Raw genomic sequence first — 19,481 nt, 5'->3', positions numbered from 1 at the left:
CCCGAAGAGCCTCCAATTCGTTACTGTAAGGACGCGCTCTCTCATTCTTTTCTTCTTCCTGCCGCCCACATCAGTAACAGTGCGCCTCGGGTTTCAGCAGAGAGAGCGGTGTCGAAGCTGAGACTGCACTCTGTCTGAGCCAGTCCATTCCAGAATCCTGGCCGTTGCCCGGAAATGGAGAGACAAGCATCAGGGTTGAGACACCTTCCTAATGGAGAGAATCGAATGTGCCTCATGTTGTCATGGTGCATTGACATCTGCGATAGAGCGTCCGATCTCCAATAACAACAAGTCGTCCCTGTCTGAACAAACGCAGTATGAGATCAATTCAACACTACATATTCAGTTCTATGGAACATCAGGCAGGTCATGGGACCGTGAAGGCAGTACCTTCCTTTTTTGGCTGCGTCTTCGTCTATGGAGTCGGGCTATCACACGGAACCATGTCCTGTGCCAAGACGGTCAGAAGCGAAACCCTGCCATCATCTTGGAGTGACACCAGCCGTATCCCCCCACCTCATATACTCCTCCAGAGTACCCTTCTTCAAGTATCCTCATCCTCATATCCATATCTTCTCTACAGTACCTGGCCTTCAAGTATTGGTATTCCTTAGCATCATCATGCGTGCTGCGTTCTATCTCTCGGCGTTCCTATGCGCATCATCAGCTGCAGCTTCTGGTGCCATCGATGCCTTCAAACGAGTTGACAGAGTCCTAGAGCCTAGAGTCGCCGCCCAGCACAATGCACCGGCCCATAGCCATGAGCGACTGCAGAAGCGTGCATCGCCCTACCTGAACAACGTCACACAGAGTGAGTGCACCGCAGATGTGAATCCCACGCCAGATGCTAATTAGGCACCAGAGTTTGTTGTGGACGGTACAAAGATCCCAGATGTTGATGTATGTTGGATCCAGAGTAAAATGGCGCTATAGGCTTACAGGCAGACAGTTCGATGTTGGCGAGTCCTATGCTGGATTGGTACCAATCTCGTCCGCCGCCAACGAGACTCGGAAGCTCTTCTTTTGGTGTGTCTGATCCAAAAACATGCTTCGTACCACGCTTACCATCGACATACAGGTTCTTTCCCTCCACAAACCCAGCTGCTACAGACGAGATTGTGATCTGGTAAGGCAGCCGAGCTCATTCGTTCTGGTTCGCTTGCTGATCCATCGCTTCTAGGTTCAATGGTGGCCCTGGCTGCAGCTCCCTCAGTGGTCTCCTCACCGAGAATGGTCCCTTCACGTGGCAAGCCGGCACATTTGCTCCTACCAAAAACCCCTATACCTGGGTGAATTTGACGAACATGCTCTGGGTTGAGCAACCTGTGGGTGTAGGGTTTACCCAAGGAACCCCAGACATCGTGAATGAGGTGGAACTTGCGCAACAATTCATGGGATTCTACAAGAACTGGGTGGACGATTTTCAAGTCCAAGGCAGCAAGGTCTACGTCACGGGTGAAAGCTACGGAGGGTACTACGTACCTTACGTAGCAGACGCTTTCATCAATGCCAATGACACGACGTACTACAATCTTGCGGGAGTGGCAATCAATGATCCTATTCTAGGTGATGGAGACCTGCAGCAGGAGGGTGGGTCGCTCACATCATGCTTTGGGGCATCTCTGCTGACTCGGTCTTAGTACCCGTCGTGCCATATCTGAATCATTGGGAAAACACGTTCGCCCTGAACGAGAGCTTCATGGCTGCAGCCCAAGCGCGTGCCGACTCTTGCGGATACACCGACTACATCAACACCTACCTCACCTTCCCACCACCTGGTCCGTTGCCATTGCCAAAAAACAGCTCCCTGGACTGTGACCTCTTCGACGATGTATTTTCTGCGGCGCTTGAAGTCAACCCATGTTTCAACATCTACCATATCCTCGACACTTGCCCTCACCTTTTCAACGTTCTTGGCATTGTCAACCAAGGTGACTATTTCCCTCCAGGAGCGCAAGTTTACTTCAACCGCAGTGATGTGCAAGCCGCTATCAATGCGCCTGTGGGCACAAATTGGATGCAATGCACAGACATCAACGTCTTTGAAGGTCCTTACGGCAACAATTCTCAAGGTGACGAGTCACTGGGGCCAGCTCAAGATGGAGTTCTGGCACATGTTATTGAGTCCACAAACAATACCATCATTGGTGTCGGAGGCTTGGATTATTTGCTTCCAATTAATGGTACCCTGTTGGCGCTTCAGAACATGACGTGGAATGGGCTTCAAGGATTTCAGACCCCGCCGTCAAACAGCTTCTTCGTTCCCTACCATCCGGAGTATAATCTGGGTTTCCTTGCGGGAGCCGGTGACCTTGGCCAATGGGTAACTGAACGAGGCTTGACCTTCTACCATGTTGACCTGGCAGGACACGGTATGTAACTCTGCGCTCTTGAACATAATGGGAAACCCGCTGACGTTTCCCAGAATTGCCTGGGTATACACCAGGGGCTGCGTATAGAGTTGTCGAGTTGATGCTGGGAAGAATTTCGTCCTTGAGCCAGACAGGAGATTTCACCACCCAGACGGGCAACTACACAGGCACGGTCCCCCTCACGAAGCGCGAAGGGTATGGACGCATGGTGAATCGTGGACCGAAGGCTTATGCCTGATTGCAGCATTGAAGATAGTATTGAAGCTTGCCTAGATGAATCACACAGGTCTAAATGCGTACATTGCTCTCGATATTGCTAGACGTCAGAACGAATCACAATTGACAAAGCAGGCCGACTACTCACGTCACACCCAATCTCATGTTTCTATGTAGGTCTTGATTTTGTGTTGCTCGTTGCACCTGCAGCTCTCTGTACGAGGATCCACGATGGAGACTTTTATACTTTCGGCTCATTACCTTCAGTGGCTAAGTGTTTAATAGCTCGGGGAAGATGGAGCACTTGAAAGCTGAAGGAGGCGCTGAAGGTGGAAGTTCTTGCACCTGTGGTGGTTTCATTTTGCACACTGGCTTAAGGTCACTCTATTCTTGAAAGTCACTTTTTTCTATTTGGCCATCTTTCCTTCAGCTACTTCACAATCTGACTTCGTTGGCTGCCCAATCTCATGCCCGACCGCAACAATTTTTAGTACCTCCAGGGCTGGGCGACACCTCGGGTTTTTTTGGCGCTTTCGAAACTTACACCGTGAACTGTCACAAACCGCTTTACGGCTTTAGGCTCCCCATTCTATGGTAATCATACTCCTGCGTGTTCCGCGCCATTATTTGTGACGCTTCATGGCGTCTATTTGGTGGAACTTGCGGCTGTCCAAACCATGTCAAGTCGACTCAAATCTTCTCATAACGGTTTCTGGCGGCTCTAAGCCACATTCATAATTTCAACACGCCAAGTTGTGGAAGAGACTTGAGTTGCAGCTTTGGATTATATATACGTTCCTCCCGAATGTTTCGCGTCCTTTCGTTGGAATGACTGTTTCTCACCTTCGTTGTCAGTACGGAAAGGCAGCTTTACTCGTCGAATCCTCTTCCCGCCACCCAAATTCCCACATCCCCAGTCCCCTTTAAACCTCCAACATGCATTTCTCCCTCACCACCACCCTCCCCCTCCTCTCCACCCTCCTCTCCCTCACCACCGCCCAACAAAGCACCGACGCCAACGGCTGCTCCACCTTCGAGCCGACCTCAGCCTTCCAAATCTACTCCGATCTTCCCGACCTCTCGGTCGACCTCACGATCCCAAACTACAGCAACCTGACCAACGGCACCACCAACAGCACGCGCCGCCTCTCCTCCCGCAGCAAGGCAAGGTCCCGACCCAAGTCCCGCCGCTCCGCCCACATCCCCTTCACCTTCTACGTCTCCCAGGACGCCGGCAACACCAACCAGCAAGACCTCGTCGTCGCCTTCGCGGGGCTCCCCTGCGGCGGGCCCGGCCCCTTCAGCTTCGAGTTCAACTTCCAGCCCCAGTCGGCCTACTTCGCCCAGGGCCAGGGCCAGATCAACATGTTCCGCGTCGACACGCTCGCCCTGGGGGATGCGCCCACCTGGAACGACATCGAGCCGCTGACGGGCAGCCTGGTGGGCACGTTCGAGTTGCCGGCGGTGGGGAGCGAGGAGCCGGCTTTGCTGTTCCTCAATCAGTTGGTCTGTCAGGATCAGTTGGTGTTGCGGTTTGGCATCTCGAGGTATAGCGATGAGGGGGGGAGTGTGGCGTACATCAATGCCGGGGGGATGGGGTTGAGGGAGAGGAATGGGTGTTAGAGGGGAGGCAGTGGTGTCGTTGGGGTGTAATTGCAGGGGGGAGGAGGAGTCGGTTGGGAAGGGACGATTCTTTCCGTGGGGGAGGGGAGGGGATGGGGGCCTTGGTGCACTTTCCTCGATTGCTGACGTGCACGGTGTTTGGTTTTCTCTCGGCGCTGGAACCGGCGTTGAAAAGTTGGGAGAGCATGGAGTCTGTGAAGAAATAAAAGTGGGAAGGCCGCTTCCTTCGTATCACTTGCCCTCTATCTTCGTATCGATTTTACGTCCGCTGGTTGGTAGTGACGTATAATGACGTTCTTTCGACATGAGTCGGTCATTTCAATGATATGGTCGACGTCGTATAGGGGGTCCGCCAAAGTCTTTAGTATGTGGTTCGAAGCTAGCGGGCAACTTTCCTCCCGACGCCAACCTGACCTGTGCCATCTTTTTGTCTTTATCTGTGTTGGTTATTTTGACCTCATTCTTAATTCCAATAGTGAGAAGACCTTGCGAATCCATCTAAGGTCTCGAAAGACAGGTGAGACACAACATCCCAACTGCTCTAGTCAGTCAGGAGGATGACTGGGAAACAATACTATCACTTATGGCGCAAAAGTCCGTCAACTGCAAAGAGGGTGACTACATAGTACCAGAGTTCTCGGTAGGGTACGGTGATAAAGGCAGTGATAGTGACAATGACAGTTGAAGCAGTGGCCAACATATTCAATTGCTGAGAATGTTGTTGGAGAGTATATGGCGCTGGTACAATGCTGTTACGGTGCTTCTTATTCCCGTGAGTTGGTAACCGTCCAGGCGCGGGACGGGGGACATTGGCTTAGTCAGCCACTCCGAAGTAGAATAGCGTCCGCGCTTATATTATAATTGCGAAATCTTCGCGTAAGATTTAAATAACTTATAAATATTAAATATTTAATATTTAATAATACTTTATAAAGATCTCGAAAATTTCGAAGTATTTTTAAGATTATTTTAAGTTAATTATAGAACTATCGTAAAAATTTCGAATTATCTTTTACAATCTCGAAAATTTCGAGTTAATAATAATAGAAATATCGCGAAAATTTCGAATTATCTTTTAGAGTCTCGAAATTTTCGAAATTTTTAAATTAATAATAGTATTTTTAAAATTATTTTAAATTAATTATAGAACTATCGCGAAAATTTCGAATTATCTTTTAAAGTCTCGAAAATTTCGAGTTAATAATAATAGAATTATCGCGAAAATTTCGAATTATTTTTTAGAGTCTTAAAATTTTCGAAATTTTTAATTTAATAATAGTATTTTCGAAATTATTTTAAATTTATTATAGAATTATCGCGAAAATTTCGAATTATCTCTTAGAGTCTTAAAATTTTCGAATTTTTTTAATTAATAATAGAATTATTACGAAAATTTCGAATTAATAATAATAGAATTAATTCGAAAATTTTAAGATAATTATAGAGTTATAACGAAGACTTTAAAATATTTTTAAATTTCGAAAATTTCGAGTTTTTATAAAAAAATCTCGAATTTTTCGAATTATTTATAAATTTATTATAAAAAAATAATATATAATAAAAATATAATAAATAACTAAGTTATTAAATTTATTTAAAAAAATAACGTTTATAATATCTATAAATTATAGATATTTTTAAAAATAGAATATTTTATATAATAGATTATAGTATTTTATATAATAAAGAAAAAAAGCTTTAAAAAATAAAATAAAAATAAAAAAGTAGATTTAATTTTATAGTATCTTTATATATATTAAAATAAAAGAAAATAATAAATAAATAAAAATAAAAAATAAATAAAAATAAGTAAGTATATTAATAAAGAAAAGAATTCTTATTTTATATATATATTAATATATAGAATAGTTATTAATATTTACTTCTAGAGAATTTAAATTTTTTTTATCTCGAAATTATTATTCGAAATTATCGTTTAAAATTATCGTTTGAAATTATCGTTTGAAATTATCGTTCGAAATTATCATTCGAAATTATCGTTTAAAATTATTATTCGAAATTATCGAAATTATAGCTACGATAATTTCGAATAAAAAATCGAAAATTTCGAGTCGCTTAAATTTTTGTTAAGGGTAACCGTTCGGAACGGTTATCAGACCACTTTAAATTTAAGTTTATCGTATTCACTAGCTAAATTTATATGTGTAGAGAATATATTTAATATAAGTTAATAACCATTCTCTTAGTAGTGATAATCGTTTTCAAAACTCGAATTTTTCGCTATAATAAATATTCTCGAAAAATTCGCGGCGCTTCGCGTTTTTATAAATTGTTAGCAATACCCCTACGGGGGTCCCTATTTAGGTCCAAATAGGGGTGTCTGGCTTCGGGGCTCGATGACGAGCCCCCTACGGGGGCCCTACGAAGGCCCTACGGAGGGTGCTGTTATAATATTCTTCTATTTGTAAAGCGAAAATATCGAATTTCGATATTTGATGATAGGGGGTAGGGCTTAGCGTAGGGCTTAGCGTGGGTCACCGTCCAGGCGCGCCTGGACGGTTACCAGACCCCGTTGAAGGCCACATTCTCTGAGAAGCGGAAGCGAAAGCTAGCCATACGCTCTACCCATATGTGGCTAGTGAAGGCACTAGACCCAGTGAGAGTAGCGCGATGAACTCAGAGTCCTTGAGACATCGTCGAACATCCAACCATTGTATGAATCTTATCTCGGTGAGCTCACACGAACTTGCCATGCGCATTAGTACCCACGTCATTGATAGCATCAAGATCTCCTCCTGTCATCAGCGTCCTTGGCCAAAGTACAAGGAGAGGAATGTCGAATATGATGGGCTGCGGGAGCCAACTTCGGGCAAATTACCGAATCATACCCCGAAAGTACGAATCCTTACCGAATCATACCCCTAATTACCGAATCATACCCCTACACCAAATCACACCCAAATATGATTTGGGGGTATGATTCGGTAATTTGTCATTGCTTGGGGTATGATTTGGTAAGTTTTCAAAGTAGCCTTAAAATATGAGAGGGTTTAATGAAGGTAATGGTAGTGGTAGACTTACTGAGCGTCTGGAAGTAGTCGTCGACTTGATTATTGATGATGGTGGTATAATTTACGCTGCGCAACGGGGCGGGGTTTGACCCCCGAAGCTTACCCCGCCTCGCCCCGCTGCGCAGCCTCGGCAGCGTAGTGGTATTGTTAGGAATTATTCCTTCGGGGGCCCTACGGGCCCCTACGGGGCCTACGGGACCCGAATAGGGGTGTCTGCAGCGTGAAGTGCGGACACCCCCGGGCTCGAAATTTCGCCCACTCGGCTTTCGTCTGATGTTTTTAGGCTGATAGAATTTGTTAGAATATCGGGTATATGATGTGTAGAACGGATGGATTAATTCTCCAGACCTCTCCGGGGCCAAGTCCTAAATACAGTACAAATTAGGTGGCTAATCAACACGGTGGCTAGAAAGCGTGGGGACCAAATTCGACATACCCCTACATCAAATTTCGACAGAGTTCTCATCAAATACGGTCGGAGAAACTCCCTTCTTTCTATGATCGAATAAGCCAGATCGCGGATTATCTCCTTCGTAGTTTGAGGCCACTTTGACAACTTACCAAATCATACCCCAAGCAATGACAAATTACCGAATCATACCCCATATTTGGGTGTGATTTGGTGTAGGGGTATGATTCGGTAATTAGGGGTATGATTCGGTAAGGATCCATACTTTTGGGGTATGAATTAGTAATTCGCCCGATCACACGTACAGTAGGATTACGCCAATGGTCTATTGATTATGTGAGTGCTGATATAGTACCGATGACACCATGCACGTTCTCGGAGGATTGATTCCCAATTCTGCTCTGATTCATCCCTACCATTGGCAGCCTCAAAAGTTCTCAGAACGGGGGGTTGGGGTTTTCTGCTGTCCCGACTCACATTGCCGCTATTGGCAACCTGCCTGTTTTTTTTAGAGTCTGAATAGAGAACGGAAAATTGAGGATTACTTGAGTCACTGCAAAGCTTGTTCGCGATAGTTTCACCCTTCACCTGGTACAAAGAACGGCTTTCTTGCAAGACTTGGCCATAAAATACGAGCAATATTTTATTGATGTTTGAACGAAAAGTGCATTATCTCGTCGACTCATAAAACCTGTTCAGAAATTTGCAGCACGGTGGAATCACTGAGCTCACTAAATACTCTTCTCTACTATTATAGTAGCCACTTTACAGGTCAGATCGCTCAACATGGCTAACCCAGCCGGCAAGGCCATTCTTACCGTCCTTGGCGTATTCGGCTCAATGGTAGGCTTCACTGGCTTCCTTCCCAATGAGTTTCCCAACAAAGAGATCCACATGGTCGATCGACAGCAGCAAGCCCAAGACTCAATGGTACGCGTCGTAGTAGGACTCAACGGCGTCGAAGGGCTCACGGAGGCTGATGGACCCATACCAGCCGTCGTCGCTTTCGACGAAAACAAAAGTTACATTGGCGCCTCGGATTGGAGTCGAGGGTTCGGGTCTATCGGGTCTGGTGGATATGCTGATATCTGGGTTTCGCAGAAGAAGGGCCCGGGCAGACAGGCAACGTATCTGCAACTGCTAGGCCATAACGATGGTATCTGTATTGCCTATATTTCTCAAGTCTGGGGAGATGGAACGCCGAGAGGATGGTTGGGAGACATGGGCCAAGCTTGCGGGAAGCGATATTACTATTCGAATATTGTTGTCGGAGACAATGATCACCGCCCATGTAAGTATTGTAACTGGAAAACCTGTGGACGTCCTTAGACAAGTCTGGAAGTTACACCAGAAGCTTACACATTTTAGACTGCACCTGGCTGAATCGAGATGCCGGTAGCGACGGTAGCGACAAGCTCGAACACATTGAAGCAGCGGCAATGCAGATTCACATGGAGGTACCTCGTTCCCTGTCCTAATACTTCAGACAAGCGTTGACCTCTTGTCATAGGCCTTCACCAACTTTACTGAAGACTACAACACCGACCCCGGTTTCTACTGTCGGGAACCCGCCATGCTCTTCCGCCGCAAATTCAGCTACGAACTTTACCACGATGATTACGAATTCGACGGACTACCTGACCCGGGAAGGATACACTTCTGGTATGCCAAAGACGCAGACTCCATGCCTCGCAAGAAGCGCAGTCTACCGCCTCGACGCTCCTCAAAATTCGATGGCCGTCTCATCACGAGTGTCCACGGGCGGCATAGCGCCCGTCAACTTTGCGAGAATGACCACTCTTACGGTCCGGACTTTGTCTCGTATGCGGAGAACGTGTTCTGCGATATGGGAACGAGGGAACACTGGCCGCTCTGTGATGGGCCGGTCGAGGATGAGTGTTACAGCATGGCCACGCGTTCTCTGGTCACGCGCTCGGGATACGTGAAGAGGAGCCACGTCCGTGTGGAGAGCTGGGGTTAAAATGCGGGATCATTAGTCTCAGCTGTTGAGGCACATATAGCCTCGCCCGTGCTCCGATGAGCATGTCCCGTCCCATACGGACTATGTATACAATTCAGACCACCTGTATCATCGCGCAACCACGATCAAACGATCATGGAGCATGCTTCAGCAATCACCACTTTCTGCCATTACTTCCCGTCCCCGTCTTCTCCTCGAGCCTATCGCTTCACCGCCTGCTCGTCCCTAGCTTTTCTCTGGCTGCGCGCAAGATGTCTCCGGCAACGCATCGCTCTTCCCACCAAGCGTGACTTCTGTCCCAATCCCCATGTTTTGGCCAACATACACGCGTGCATCAGCGAGGCGCACCGGGGTCGCCACGGGCGTATCCACCGCTCCCTCTTTGCCCAATCGCTCAGGTTGTGAGTCACGAGTTCTACGTACTCTCGTCGCCACCCCACCGATAGGGATGCGATCGTGGCCACAGTATCTACGAGTCGGAGAGAGGACGTCCAGGCTCCGATCCTGACTTCTGTGCGTCCTGCTTCCTGGCGAACTCAACATCCGTGGCTCCCGTTGTATGTACTCCGGCCAATTGCTGCACCTGCGGTCTTCATTTTGTAAATCGTGCTTCGATGCATCGACGACCCAATGACGCCGCCTCGACGGAATGGTTTTCGCGACTCGGCTTCGCTTGGTTCGCGCCAGGCGGGGTTGGGAGGTCGGTGTGAGATTTTGTTCAGGAGAGAGAGGGAGGCAGGCAGGCAGGATGTTTCATCGTTGGGAAATTGTCATGGTGCGTTAAGAGATGGGGTTGGATGAGGTACGTTGGCTTGTGTTTTCTGGTCCCGGGATCATGAGCTTATGCAGCTGGCTGGAAACTCATGGAAGCATTGAATTCTTAAACTTTTTTGCACTATGTACAGCGAGGTGGGAGTCTTCTACGGTCGGTCCTACGGGCATGGGTGGCGGTTTTGCAGGGTGGCACAGGGCTTCTTGAGCAACGGTGACCGGGCTCGAGGCCTATGTATCGAACGGTGATGGAGCAAGGTGACTACAGGCGCAATCTTGCACGACGAGATGATACCGTAACGCATTGTTCTACTGACTGCTACTTCTGGCTTCTATTTCAGCGCTTTGGCCACGTTCCATGCCTCGACGACCTCGAGCACGGAGTCTATGTGCTTGAGGTCTAATCGTTGGTTCTGCTCGCGCGCAATGCTTCGCGCGCTCCCGACGGCGTGTTTGATCTGTTGAGCATGGTCAGTGTCTATCTTTGGTGGGGATGCTCGGCGGCGATAAAGGGTAACGTACTTGGCGCCCATTCATGACGTGTTCGCCGAGCTTCGATACCTCCGGGTCGGTGATAAGCCCGTCGGCTCGCTCGATGAACATTTTCCAGATGGTCCGCCGCGCGGCGACGTCGAGGTCCGGGTAGTGGATGGAGAAGTGGATCCGACCTGGATGAGCGTCGCTGTCAGTCCACAATGGTTGCCGAAAGTGCAACGGAAGGTACTCACTCTCGAAAGCCGGATCGCAGTCCCCAATGCGATTGGTGGTGAGAATCAATATCCCTTGAAAGTACTCCAGTTGCCGTAAGAAAATCGAGACTAGAGCATTTCGAGCCACATCTTTGGTGTCGCGCTCCTGGAGAAATACGTCCGCTTCGTCTAATAGTAGCACAGCGGACCATCGATGCGATAATTCTAGGATCAGGGTCAATTGCTTGTCCACCTTTTCCACATCAGTGCCCAGTTCGCCAGCGCTAACGGCATACAATGGCCTTTTGGTGACTTCCGCCACAGCTTCTGCCGTCAAGGTCTTACCACATCCAGGACGACCACTCAGGAGACCGATGAGACCGAGACCTTTCCCTTGAATGACGTCGTCGTAGCCGGTACCTTTGGAGGAATGCTGCTTGACAAGCGAATGGATTAGAGTCTTCTGCTTCGCACCAATGACGAGCGAATGGAATGGCTCGTCGCTCCAGACGACTTCTTGCAAGCGAGAGACGGGGAATCCGCCCCATTTCTTGTCACCGAACCCAAAGCCACCCACGAAAGGCGCACAGATAAGATGTTGGTCGTCTGAGAGTTGCGTTCTGTCGAGCGTCGACTGCACGGTTGGAATGCAAGCCCAGTTTGGGTTGTACGTGCGGAAGGAGGCAGTGTCGATCATTGCGCGGCCGTGGGTGCTGAATTTGAAGCGGTTTACCTCGTAGCGGTCGTTCATGGTTTCTCGCATGGCCGGCCCGCTGGTCTCCCAATATGTGTTGCCAATCATACGTGCGTACTTCTTGCCTCGTTCAGTCACCTCTTTCCGGATTTGCCCCGGGTTCGGCGCATATTCCAGAGGATATACGATGAGATCCTGGATTCTTCTCGCGCCATCGTACTGGTCGATCTCCAAGTCGGAGTGGAGATCGGGTCGGCTGGCTATGCCAAGATCTTTGGTATATCCGAATTTGAGCCCGTCGTCTGCGATCATGTCGCACATGACATGCCAGTAGGGTGTGCCATCTTTTCGGAAACGCTGTCGGATACGACGCATCAATAATACCTGAGGTTGTTCGGTGTATTGGTGGAAATGGTACATCATGCAATTGGGCGTAAATAGAGCCCAGAGTAGTGACCACGTGACCTCGTTGGCGGGCAGCATATTTCCCAAGCTGGCGATGCTGCTTCCGTGCTGCTCTTCAACGTACTGCAGGGCAACAGAGAGGTCAGCGACGAGGGATAAATCCGCAGATTCGTTTTTTTCTTCGAGTGATAGCCGGTCTTTCAGGGCGAATCGAGAATGGAAGAAGAGGCTTGGATCAGCCTAGATGTTCCGCAGAAATATTAGCAAAGTAAGGAGATTCTACTTCAGTAGGTACAGTAGCCTAGAAAGCCAGCTTTCGATTCTCCAAAACATAGAAGTTGTTGGATTGAATGGACGATCCTGGTGCATTTGCTACCCTACTTGCATGTATTGCAAGTTCCCGTGTCGATAGCTGCAGCATTCCATGACGGCTGACAGGCAACTTGCCCGGAGAAGTGGCAATCCAGCTCGTCAAGATACAGAGTGACTTACAAATGGAGGCTCCTTCAGGAGCGATAGACCCTCCACATCTTTGTTCATCTCGATAAGAACATCACGTAGGGCTGGGCTTTTGACATCGACCTCGGTGTGGGTATGCTGGCCTTTGTGGTTGATAATGCGTCTTTCGACCAAGACGGGCTTCTTCCTGTCGAGCTTCTTGTCTGGTTTGCCGGACTTGACAAGCTTTGTGGTGTATGTGCGCCTGATGGGGTCAGTATTGGGGGCACGATTTCCTGGCAAAGTCTCCAGAGAAGCTTACAAATCGAATCTATGAAGCAAGATGTCAGTAGAATTCCAGGGACGTGTAACCCGAATCGCGAGCGAACCAGACTCACACTTCGGCGTATCGCAAGATGCGGTTTGGAACTGGCTTCCCTGACTCTGCCTTGTCCTTCTCATCTTCCTTCACACTTGTCACACTCACTTGCACCTCTTTCTTGACATCCTTTTCGCCGCCGTCGACTGCGATCTCACCCATGGCTGCAAAGCGGGATTGCCCTTCTCTCGTGTCGAGTTATTCGCGGAAGGCCCCCTCGGGTGCTAGGCTCTGAGCGACAATATTGTCGCTCTTCTTAGCAGTCGGACACTGGAGCAATATTGGGAGAGTATGGAAGCTTTGGACGGCGAACGATGTTAAAGTATATCAGCTGGGAAAAGCCAATGCGAGCTTATGCGCAGACCCTTACCGACCGTGTGGCTGAGGTCCGCCGTCCGCCGTTAATATCATTCAGCTGGCGAGTTACTCCCGAGGTGCGCTTGCTTTTTTCCGCTGCTCAGCTGCGGCTCGCGCGCAGCTTATATGTCTAGATGGAGTTAGAACGGCTTTTAAAATATTGACTATCAGGCGACCAATATAAAGTAGGCCAATATAGAGGCGCTTGAGCGTTCACTAAACATGGCGGTGTCGTGCTTAGCTGAGTGTTTGCCTACAAATAAAGTTTGCTCAGCCCCCGGCGGATTTTGCCCTTCTGACCAATCAGCACGCCCGGTCGAAATATCAAATGCCCACTTACTTTCCAGTTTATCTCAGCTCGTTGCCTTGACACTAGAAGAATAACCTCACCGCTGCTTCTGTGTGGCTTGTCACCCGTAACTCGCCCAATATGAGTATCAAGCTCGCTTCCACACTGCCCAAGCCGAATGGAAAGAAATATATTTGAGTAACCCTTGGTGCTCTTCAAGAAGGCTATCTGAGGACTGCTTCAACATTTTCCCCGTAACAGTCCAATAGCTACCAAGCATGGGTGCCACGAAAGAGCTAAGGTATCCGGCTCACTTCCTTGAAGAGGCAATCGATTATACTAATCAGTCAAACGGTAGGACCCCATCGGGTTTCGAGCATGCTTTTTACGAGTACATTCGCAATCTACCGGAAAAGAAGAGCAAGAGGTCAATACTGGCTCGTCTTGATCTCAATAACCCACCAACGCCGGAAGACATACAGGAATCTCTTCGCCAAATAGAGACGAGACATGCCCAGAAGCCGTCCATAAAAATCATGAAGAGAGTTCTAGGCCCGGTTGTCGCGGTACTGAAGGACTATTACGGCGTCGTCGACACCCTGTCGCAGGCCGATCCGACACCGGGATGCGTCCTCTGGGGTGTTTTGAAGGTCGCGATCGATGGTTTGAGTCGCTTCATTGACCTCATCGACAAGATCAAGGCCGAAGTGCTGTCCCTATCAGCGCAGCTGCGGCGATTAACTTTATACGATGAGCTCTACGGCCAGTCTCTGGACATGCAGGAGCTCTTGTTCAGCTCGTATAAGAATGTCTTCAGGTTCTGGTCCAGAGTGGATAAGGAGTGCAGCCGGTGCGGTCTCAATGCCTTGTTGCGAGCATCTACATCTTTCAGTATAAAGAAATTGCAGGACATTGTCGATGACTTGAAAGAGGATGCCGACCAGATTGACAAGGTTGCGGCGATAATAGAAGGGCAGTACGCCGGGACAGAACGCATGGAGGCTAGCCTTGAGAGATGCGAAAATAGAAAAGAGCGAGATGATGGGTCTGCTTGGAGAAGGCAAATGCAGAGTGACCGCATTCGGTCCTGGCTTGGCGGTCAAACCATCAACGAATCCACCTTACATAGGCACCGCAATAACCTCGATGTCAACCGGCACGCAACCGGATCTCCGACATGTGAGTGGCTCTTCGAGGACTCGCACTTCCAAGACTGGGTCAAAGGGACATCTTCTAAGCCAATTCTTTGGCTATTTGCCGGGCCTGGTTCCGGCAAGAGCGTGTTGTGTTCCCATGCCATCGAATACGTAAGAAATCTGGGCGACACCCAAGCTCAGTGTCTTCATTTCTATGAATTCGACAACGAGCATACAGCCATCGTCACCGCCCGAAACCTGGCCACTCAACTTTTCGAACGTTACTGGCTCCTGAATCAAGATGTTCCGGAAGATTTACAAATAACGTCCCAAAAGAGTAGTGCCGATTTGATCAACGTGTTCGAGTTCATGCGGATTCTCGTTGGTAAGCTCCCTAAAGTCTACATCTTCCTCGATGGCCTAGATGAGGAGTGCACTGTGGCTAGATGGAAAGAAGCTAGTAAGATCGTGGAGTTTGTCAATCTTTTAGCGGAGACTTCGGCAAAGACCGTACGAGTCTGGTATAGTTCCCAAGACAGGCCTATCATCCGGCAATACCTAGAGAGTCATCTGGTTCTGAATGTTAAAGAGCAAATCAGGGTCGCAGTCGACGAGCACATTTCCCTAAAGGTACCAGGAATCTGCAATCCCGAGGTAGACCAGGATACCCGAACGTGGATACTGAGCGAGCTGAAGCAACGTGCCGATGGAAATTTCCTTTGGGCAACTCTGATGCTGAAGACCATCGAGAACGAGGTGAGCAGCTTCGACGAGATGGAGCTGTTCATCAAGGAAGGTCTGCCAAAAGATCTCGATGCGTACTACAGACGTATCATTGCTCGATATGAAAAGCGGGAGCGGGAGCTGGCCAGGTTAGACTCTTTTTCTGTTTGGGTTTTCTCTCAACGTGCTTACTAGTTTAGCAAAATCTTCTCCTTGATTACGTTCGCTAGGCGGCGTCTTCGGTTGACCGAATTAAGAGAAGCTATCGGCATAATTTCTTCAGAGAATCCTAGGTCATTGCAGAATCGCAACATTCCCTGGCGACAAGCTGTCGAGAAGATTTTTGCACCACTCATTGAAACGCAATCAGACCCTGAGAACCAAGGAGAGCGTTTCTGCTTTCTCTTCCACAGCACAGTCAGGGACTTCCTGATACGCAATCAGAGCATCTTCCAGCAAGAATCGCCAAGCCCCACCATACACTCAATATCTGAGCTCACAATCGCTAACGCATGTCTTCTCTACTTATCGCAGAACAAATATGCGCAACTTCTGACGAGAGATGCGGGACAATGGTTGACGACCTTCAAAGATAACATAAAAGACCATCATCTGGTTACCTATTCCGCGAAGTACTGGGACAAGCATTTTGACCACGTCGAAGAGACACCGGAGCTTCGTCAAAAGATTGAAGACTTCCTCACATCCTCGAACTTCCAATCGACGATCCAACTTCAAAGCCTTTTCGTCCAGGGCCATTTTGACCTCTATACTACCAGTTGCTGCTCTCCCAATCACAAGTTCACCAAGCGTGTCTTCCCAAAATGGTTCGCAAGCCACGACTCGGACGGCTACTCCCAGTTCGCCAAGAACTATCGAAGCTACATAAGCGAATGGCACAATCTGCTCGACTGCGCAAATTGCGAGGAACCGCGCTGCTACCCTCATTCGGCCGTAAAGCAGCTTGCAGGGGAGCTCGACCGCTGTCTATGGGGCGCACTAGGTCCTCGAAACTTCCTCTCGCGGAACTCTGGCCGGTACACCAGCTTCATGTTGTGCGATGAAGGCGACGGTGGATCAGGAAAAATGCCATATCATGAGGCCATATCTCAGAATGGTAGCAAACTTGTTGTATTCCAGCCGTCAGGTGAACCCGCAGATGCAGCAGACTTCACCTTCCATCACAAGACTTGGAACTTGCCTGACCGAGAAGTACCCGCACTACTCGAAGTTAATACCACTATCTCAGCAAGCCTCGATCAAAAAAGGTGGGCCGATGCTGACTTAAAATCAATATCCTTCACCCCCGACCTTCATTTTCTGCGGATCGGATCTCAGATGTTTTCTGTGAACAGCGGAGGCGAGTACCACGCAATTGATGGCTTGGACATAGTATTTGAACATCCAAATGCCTGCTTTGAAGACATCACAAGCCGAGATTCGCTTCTAATTGTAGCGTCAAGACGAAAGATGCCAGCGAGCACGGAACCTCGTGGTCGTGCGGCGGCTAAAGCGGACCAACCGACGGTGAAAGCACTCGAAAGTACAGGCAACCCACTCACAGACAAGAGTTTTGGCAAGGATCTGAGCGCCACACAGTGCCGGCATTGCTCGCGCGAACCTTCTAAAAGCAACCACGCTTCGGACACCTCTCCTGCGAAAGGAAAAGATTCCAGCGAAAAGGAAGAGAATGACAGTGACTCGTCCAATTCTTCGGAAGAGATATCAGAATGGAATTCGGCCGAAGAGAGCTGGAGCGAGGGATCTACCGAGATCGATGGGCTAGGCAACCCCTTGACCTCATCAGATGAGTCTAGCTCCAATTCCAGCGAAGCGGATGTAGACACCGACGAGGAAAGTGAGACCCCAAAAGATGACGCCGCTTCTGACACTGCTGTCAATAGCTATGGTCAATTATACGATGAATCCGACAGCGACGGTGGAGACGTTGATTTTGACTGCGGATCTGAAGAAGAGTCTTATGACGGAGATTATGAATCTGACTGGAGCAGCGACAACAATCAGGAGGAAGACCTTCACTTTGATAGCGATGACGAAGAGAGGCTAGTCAGGCGTATGGCGTATTCGAGACAGGATAGGAAACGTGATGCCAAGGTACAACAAGGCGTACTCACAGTTTATGACCTTGCTACCGCTCCACCAACCCAGATTTTCACCTTTACGCATCAGCTGCCTGTCATGCTCTACGATTCTCCGCCGGCGATCCATCCGAAAAAGCCGCTCGTGGTATGGCCGCTCTATGGAGGCGATGTTCTATTCGCAGACTTTGAGGGCAAGTCTTACTTCATCAGGAGAGCCAGAACCACAACGCGCAAAAGTAGGCCTTCCTATTCTCTCGTACCTTATGAAAGCCCGAGCTTCAATGGACGTGCTTACTGACTTATTCATCAAGCCCGCCACGTCTTTATGAAATTCCACTTCTCCCCCTGTTGCAAATACCTGCACATCGCCTCCCTTGAAGCGCAACAAATGAAGCAATCCAGATCTGAAATAAAAGCTGGCACCAAACCGCATCTGGCCCTATCCGCCTTTATCTCCACCCACCGACTTTCAACCCGGAAAACAACCCGAAGCCCGCCAACCCTCATCCACCGCGTCAAGACCGTTCTTGGAAGCACCACCTCTCTCTGCCCTACCAGAATGCCTGTCGAAGTGACCTGGGCTGAGAAGGAAGTCTATCTCTCCAGCAGCAGCGATTCAAACCAACTCACGGTAGTGCGCGTCGACCTATTCCCACCAGCCCCGGATGTTCCAACTGCCGAATACAACGCCGTCTCCGTCCCCAGACTCCCGATCCTCCTCCCCGAATCAGCTCGCTCTCGCTCAGTGCACTACTACCCACCCCAACCTAACACCACCCACGCGCTCATCATTATAGGAAGCTGGGCGTGTAATCCAGACACTGATGACGACAAGAACAATACCACACCTGAAGATGCTCCCAACGAACACGACACCATTCAAGGTCTCCCCGACACTGTCTCCCCGCCCATCGGGTTTTATGTAGACGTGGAGAAAGATCTAGGGGGATGGGGCGCCAGCAATGCGGAAGAGGTGATCGATAAGGATAAGGATAAAGGGCAGTTGAAGCAGAAGATGGAGATTTTCGCTGGGGAGGACGATTGCGATCTCGAGCATTATTTCTTCACGAGGAGACGATAAGGAAGGCGGCGGGGGGGCATGCTGAATGTAGACTGGATGGCTGTCGGGACTTCTGCGAAATTCGAAGTATTGTCGCGTTTCATGTTAGCTCACATACACGTCACTTAAGGCGGAAAGCATATTTATGACTTTTCTTGTATCCCTTTGGCTACTGATATCTCATACACCTACCCCCTAGGCTAGCTATCAAACAAGAGAATTCCCCAGTCGGCTTTCGGCACCCCAAGCATTCTTGCCGGACGGTAATAGCCCTACGATCCGATAATGAGGCTTCGACGGGACTTGTACGGGGACCTGAAGTTTAGCGGTGGGACTCACTGGGAGCAAACTGTATGGGCTTGGGGGAGCGGCCGTATTCGGGCTTACAGGAAGTGATCCGGTACGACTGGAGTGGCGTATCGGACGGAAGGTGGTGTGTACAACTAAGAGTGGTGCGTTCTAAGTGGGACTTCTACGAGCGTGAAAGGGGAGGGTTCGACTGGCAGCGGCAGGTGGAAGTGAGCGAAAGGAGGTCGAGCGCACGAGTCGGGAAGGGGAGAGACTCGGTTGTCTTGTTTTAGAGTGATTGGGACTGGCAGTCGATGGTTGGGTAGTTGCTACGATAGATTAAGCTAGTCAACTCTGGTAGCATGGCTTGTCGTGGGCTATTGTTGGCCATTGTTGGTCGGAGACGATAGTGGGAAAGGATTTCGCCAATTGTCACCTGTTGGACCCTATGGGGTCGGCCCCGGCTTCGGGACATTTGACCGGGTGCGCTAACCGACGGGAGAAAGGCTCTCCCGCG

At 49.1% G+C, this 19,481-nt stretch overlaps 5 protein-coding genes across 5 annotated transcripts; 4 read left to right on the top strand and 1 right to left on the bottom strand.

The window, feature by feature from the left end:
* Window positions 1-621: 621 nt before the first annotated feature.
* On the top strand, window positions 622-2,610 carry HO133_000610 (uncharacterized protein; the record flags this gene model as incomplete). Its single annotated transcript, XM_037291549.1, has 7 exons — window positions 622-811; window positions 863-900; window positions 950-1,026; window positions 1,079-1,126; window positions 1,181-1,590; window positions 1,641-2,372; window positions 2,426-2,610. The coding sequence occupies 7 exons, from the start codon at window positions 622-624 to the stop codon at window positions 2,608-2,610; spliced, it is 1,680 nt and encodes a 559-aa protein (XP_037151911.1).
* Window positions 2,611-3,524: 914 nt separating this feature from the next.
* On the top strand, window positions 3,525-4,211 carry HO133_000609 (uncharacterized protein; the record flags this gene model as incomplete). Its single annotated transcript, XM_037291548.1, has 1 exon — window positions 3,525-4,211. The coding sequence occupies one exon, from the start codon at window positions 3,525-3,527 to the stop codon at window positions 4,209-4,211; it is 687 nt and encodes a 228-aa protein (XP_037151910.1).
* Window positions 4,212-8,438: 4,227 nt separating this feature from the next.
* Window positions 8,439-9,633, top strand: HO133_000608 (uncharacterized protein; the record flags this gene model as incomplete). Its single annotated transcript, XM_037291547.1, has 3 exons — window positions 8,439-8,943; window positions 9,021-9,109; window positions 9,163-9,633. The coding sequence occupies 3 exons, from the start codon at window positions 8,439-8,441 to the stop codon at window positions 9,631-9,633; spliced, it is 1,065 nt and encodes a 354-aa protein (XP_037151909.1).
* Window positions 9,634-10,736: 1,103 nt separating this feature from the next.
* Window positions 10,737-13,171, bottom strand: HO133_000607 (uncharacterized protein; the record flags this gene model as incomplete). The annotated part of the gene is made up of 5 exons (XM_037291546.1): window positions 10,737-10,862; window positions 10,927-11,072; window positions 11,133-12,432; window positions 12,685-12,895; window positions 13,029-13,171. The coding sequence occupies 5 exons, from the start codon at window positions 13,169-13,171 to the stop codon at window positions 10,737-10,739; spliced, it is 1,926 nt and encodes a 641-aa protein (XP_037151908.1).
* A 762-nt stretch (window positions 13,172-13,933) lies between these two features.
* Window positions 13,934-18,697, top strand: HO133_000606 (uncharacterized protein; the record flags this gene model as incomplete). Its single annotated transcript, XM_037291545.1, has 3 exons — window positions 13,934-15,663; window positions 15,715-17,852; window positions 17,928-18,697. 3 exons carry the CDS (start codon window positions 13,934-13,936, stop codon window positions 18,695-18,697), a joined length of 4,638 nt encoding a protein of 1,545 aa, XP_037151907.1.
* Window positions 18,698-19,481: the final 784 nt, after the last annotated feature.

This window comes from Letharia lupina, assembly GCF_014066315.1.
Source record: "Letharia lupina isolate WasteWater1 chromosome Unknown contig_11, whole genome shotgun sequence".
NCBI classification, from domain to species: Eukaryota; Fungi; Ascomycota; class Lecanoromycetes; order Lecanorales; family Parmeliaceae; genus Letharia; species Letharia lupina.
The sequence above is the reverse complement of the archived record's forward strand: the minus strand, read 5'-3'. Positions and strand labels throughout refer to the sequence as shown.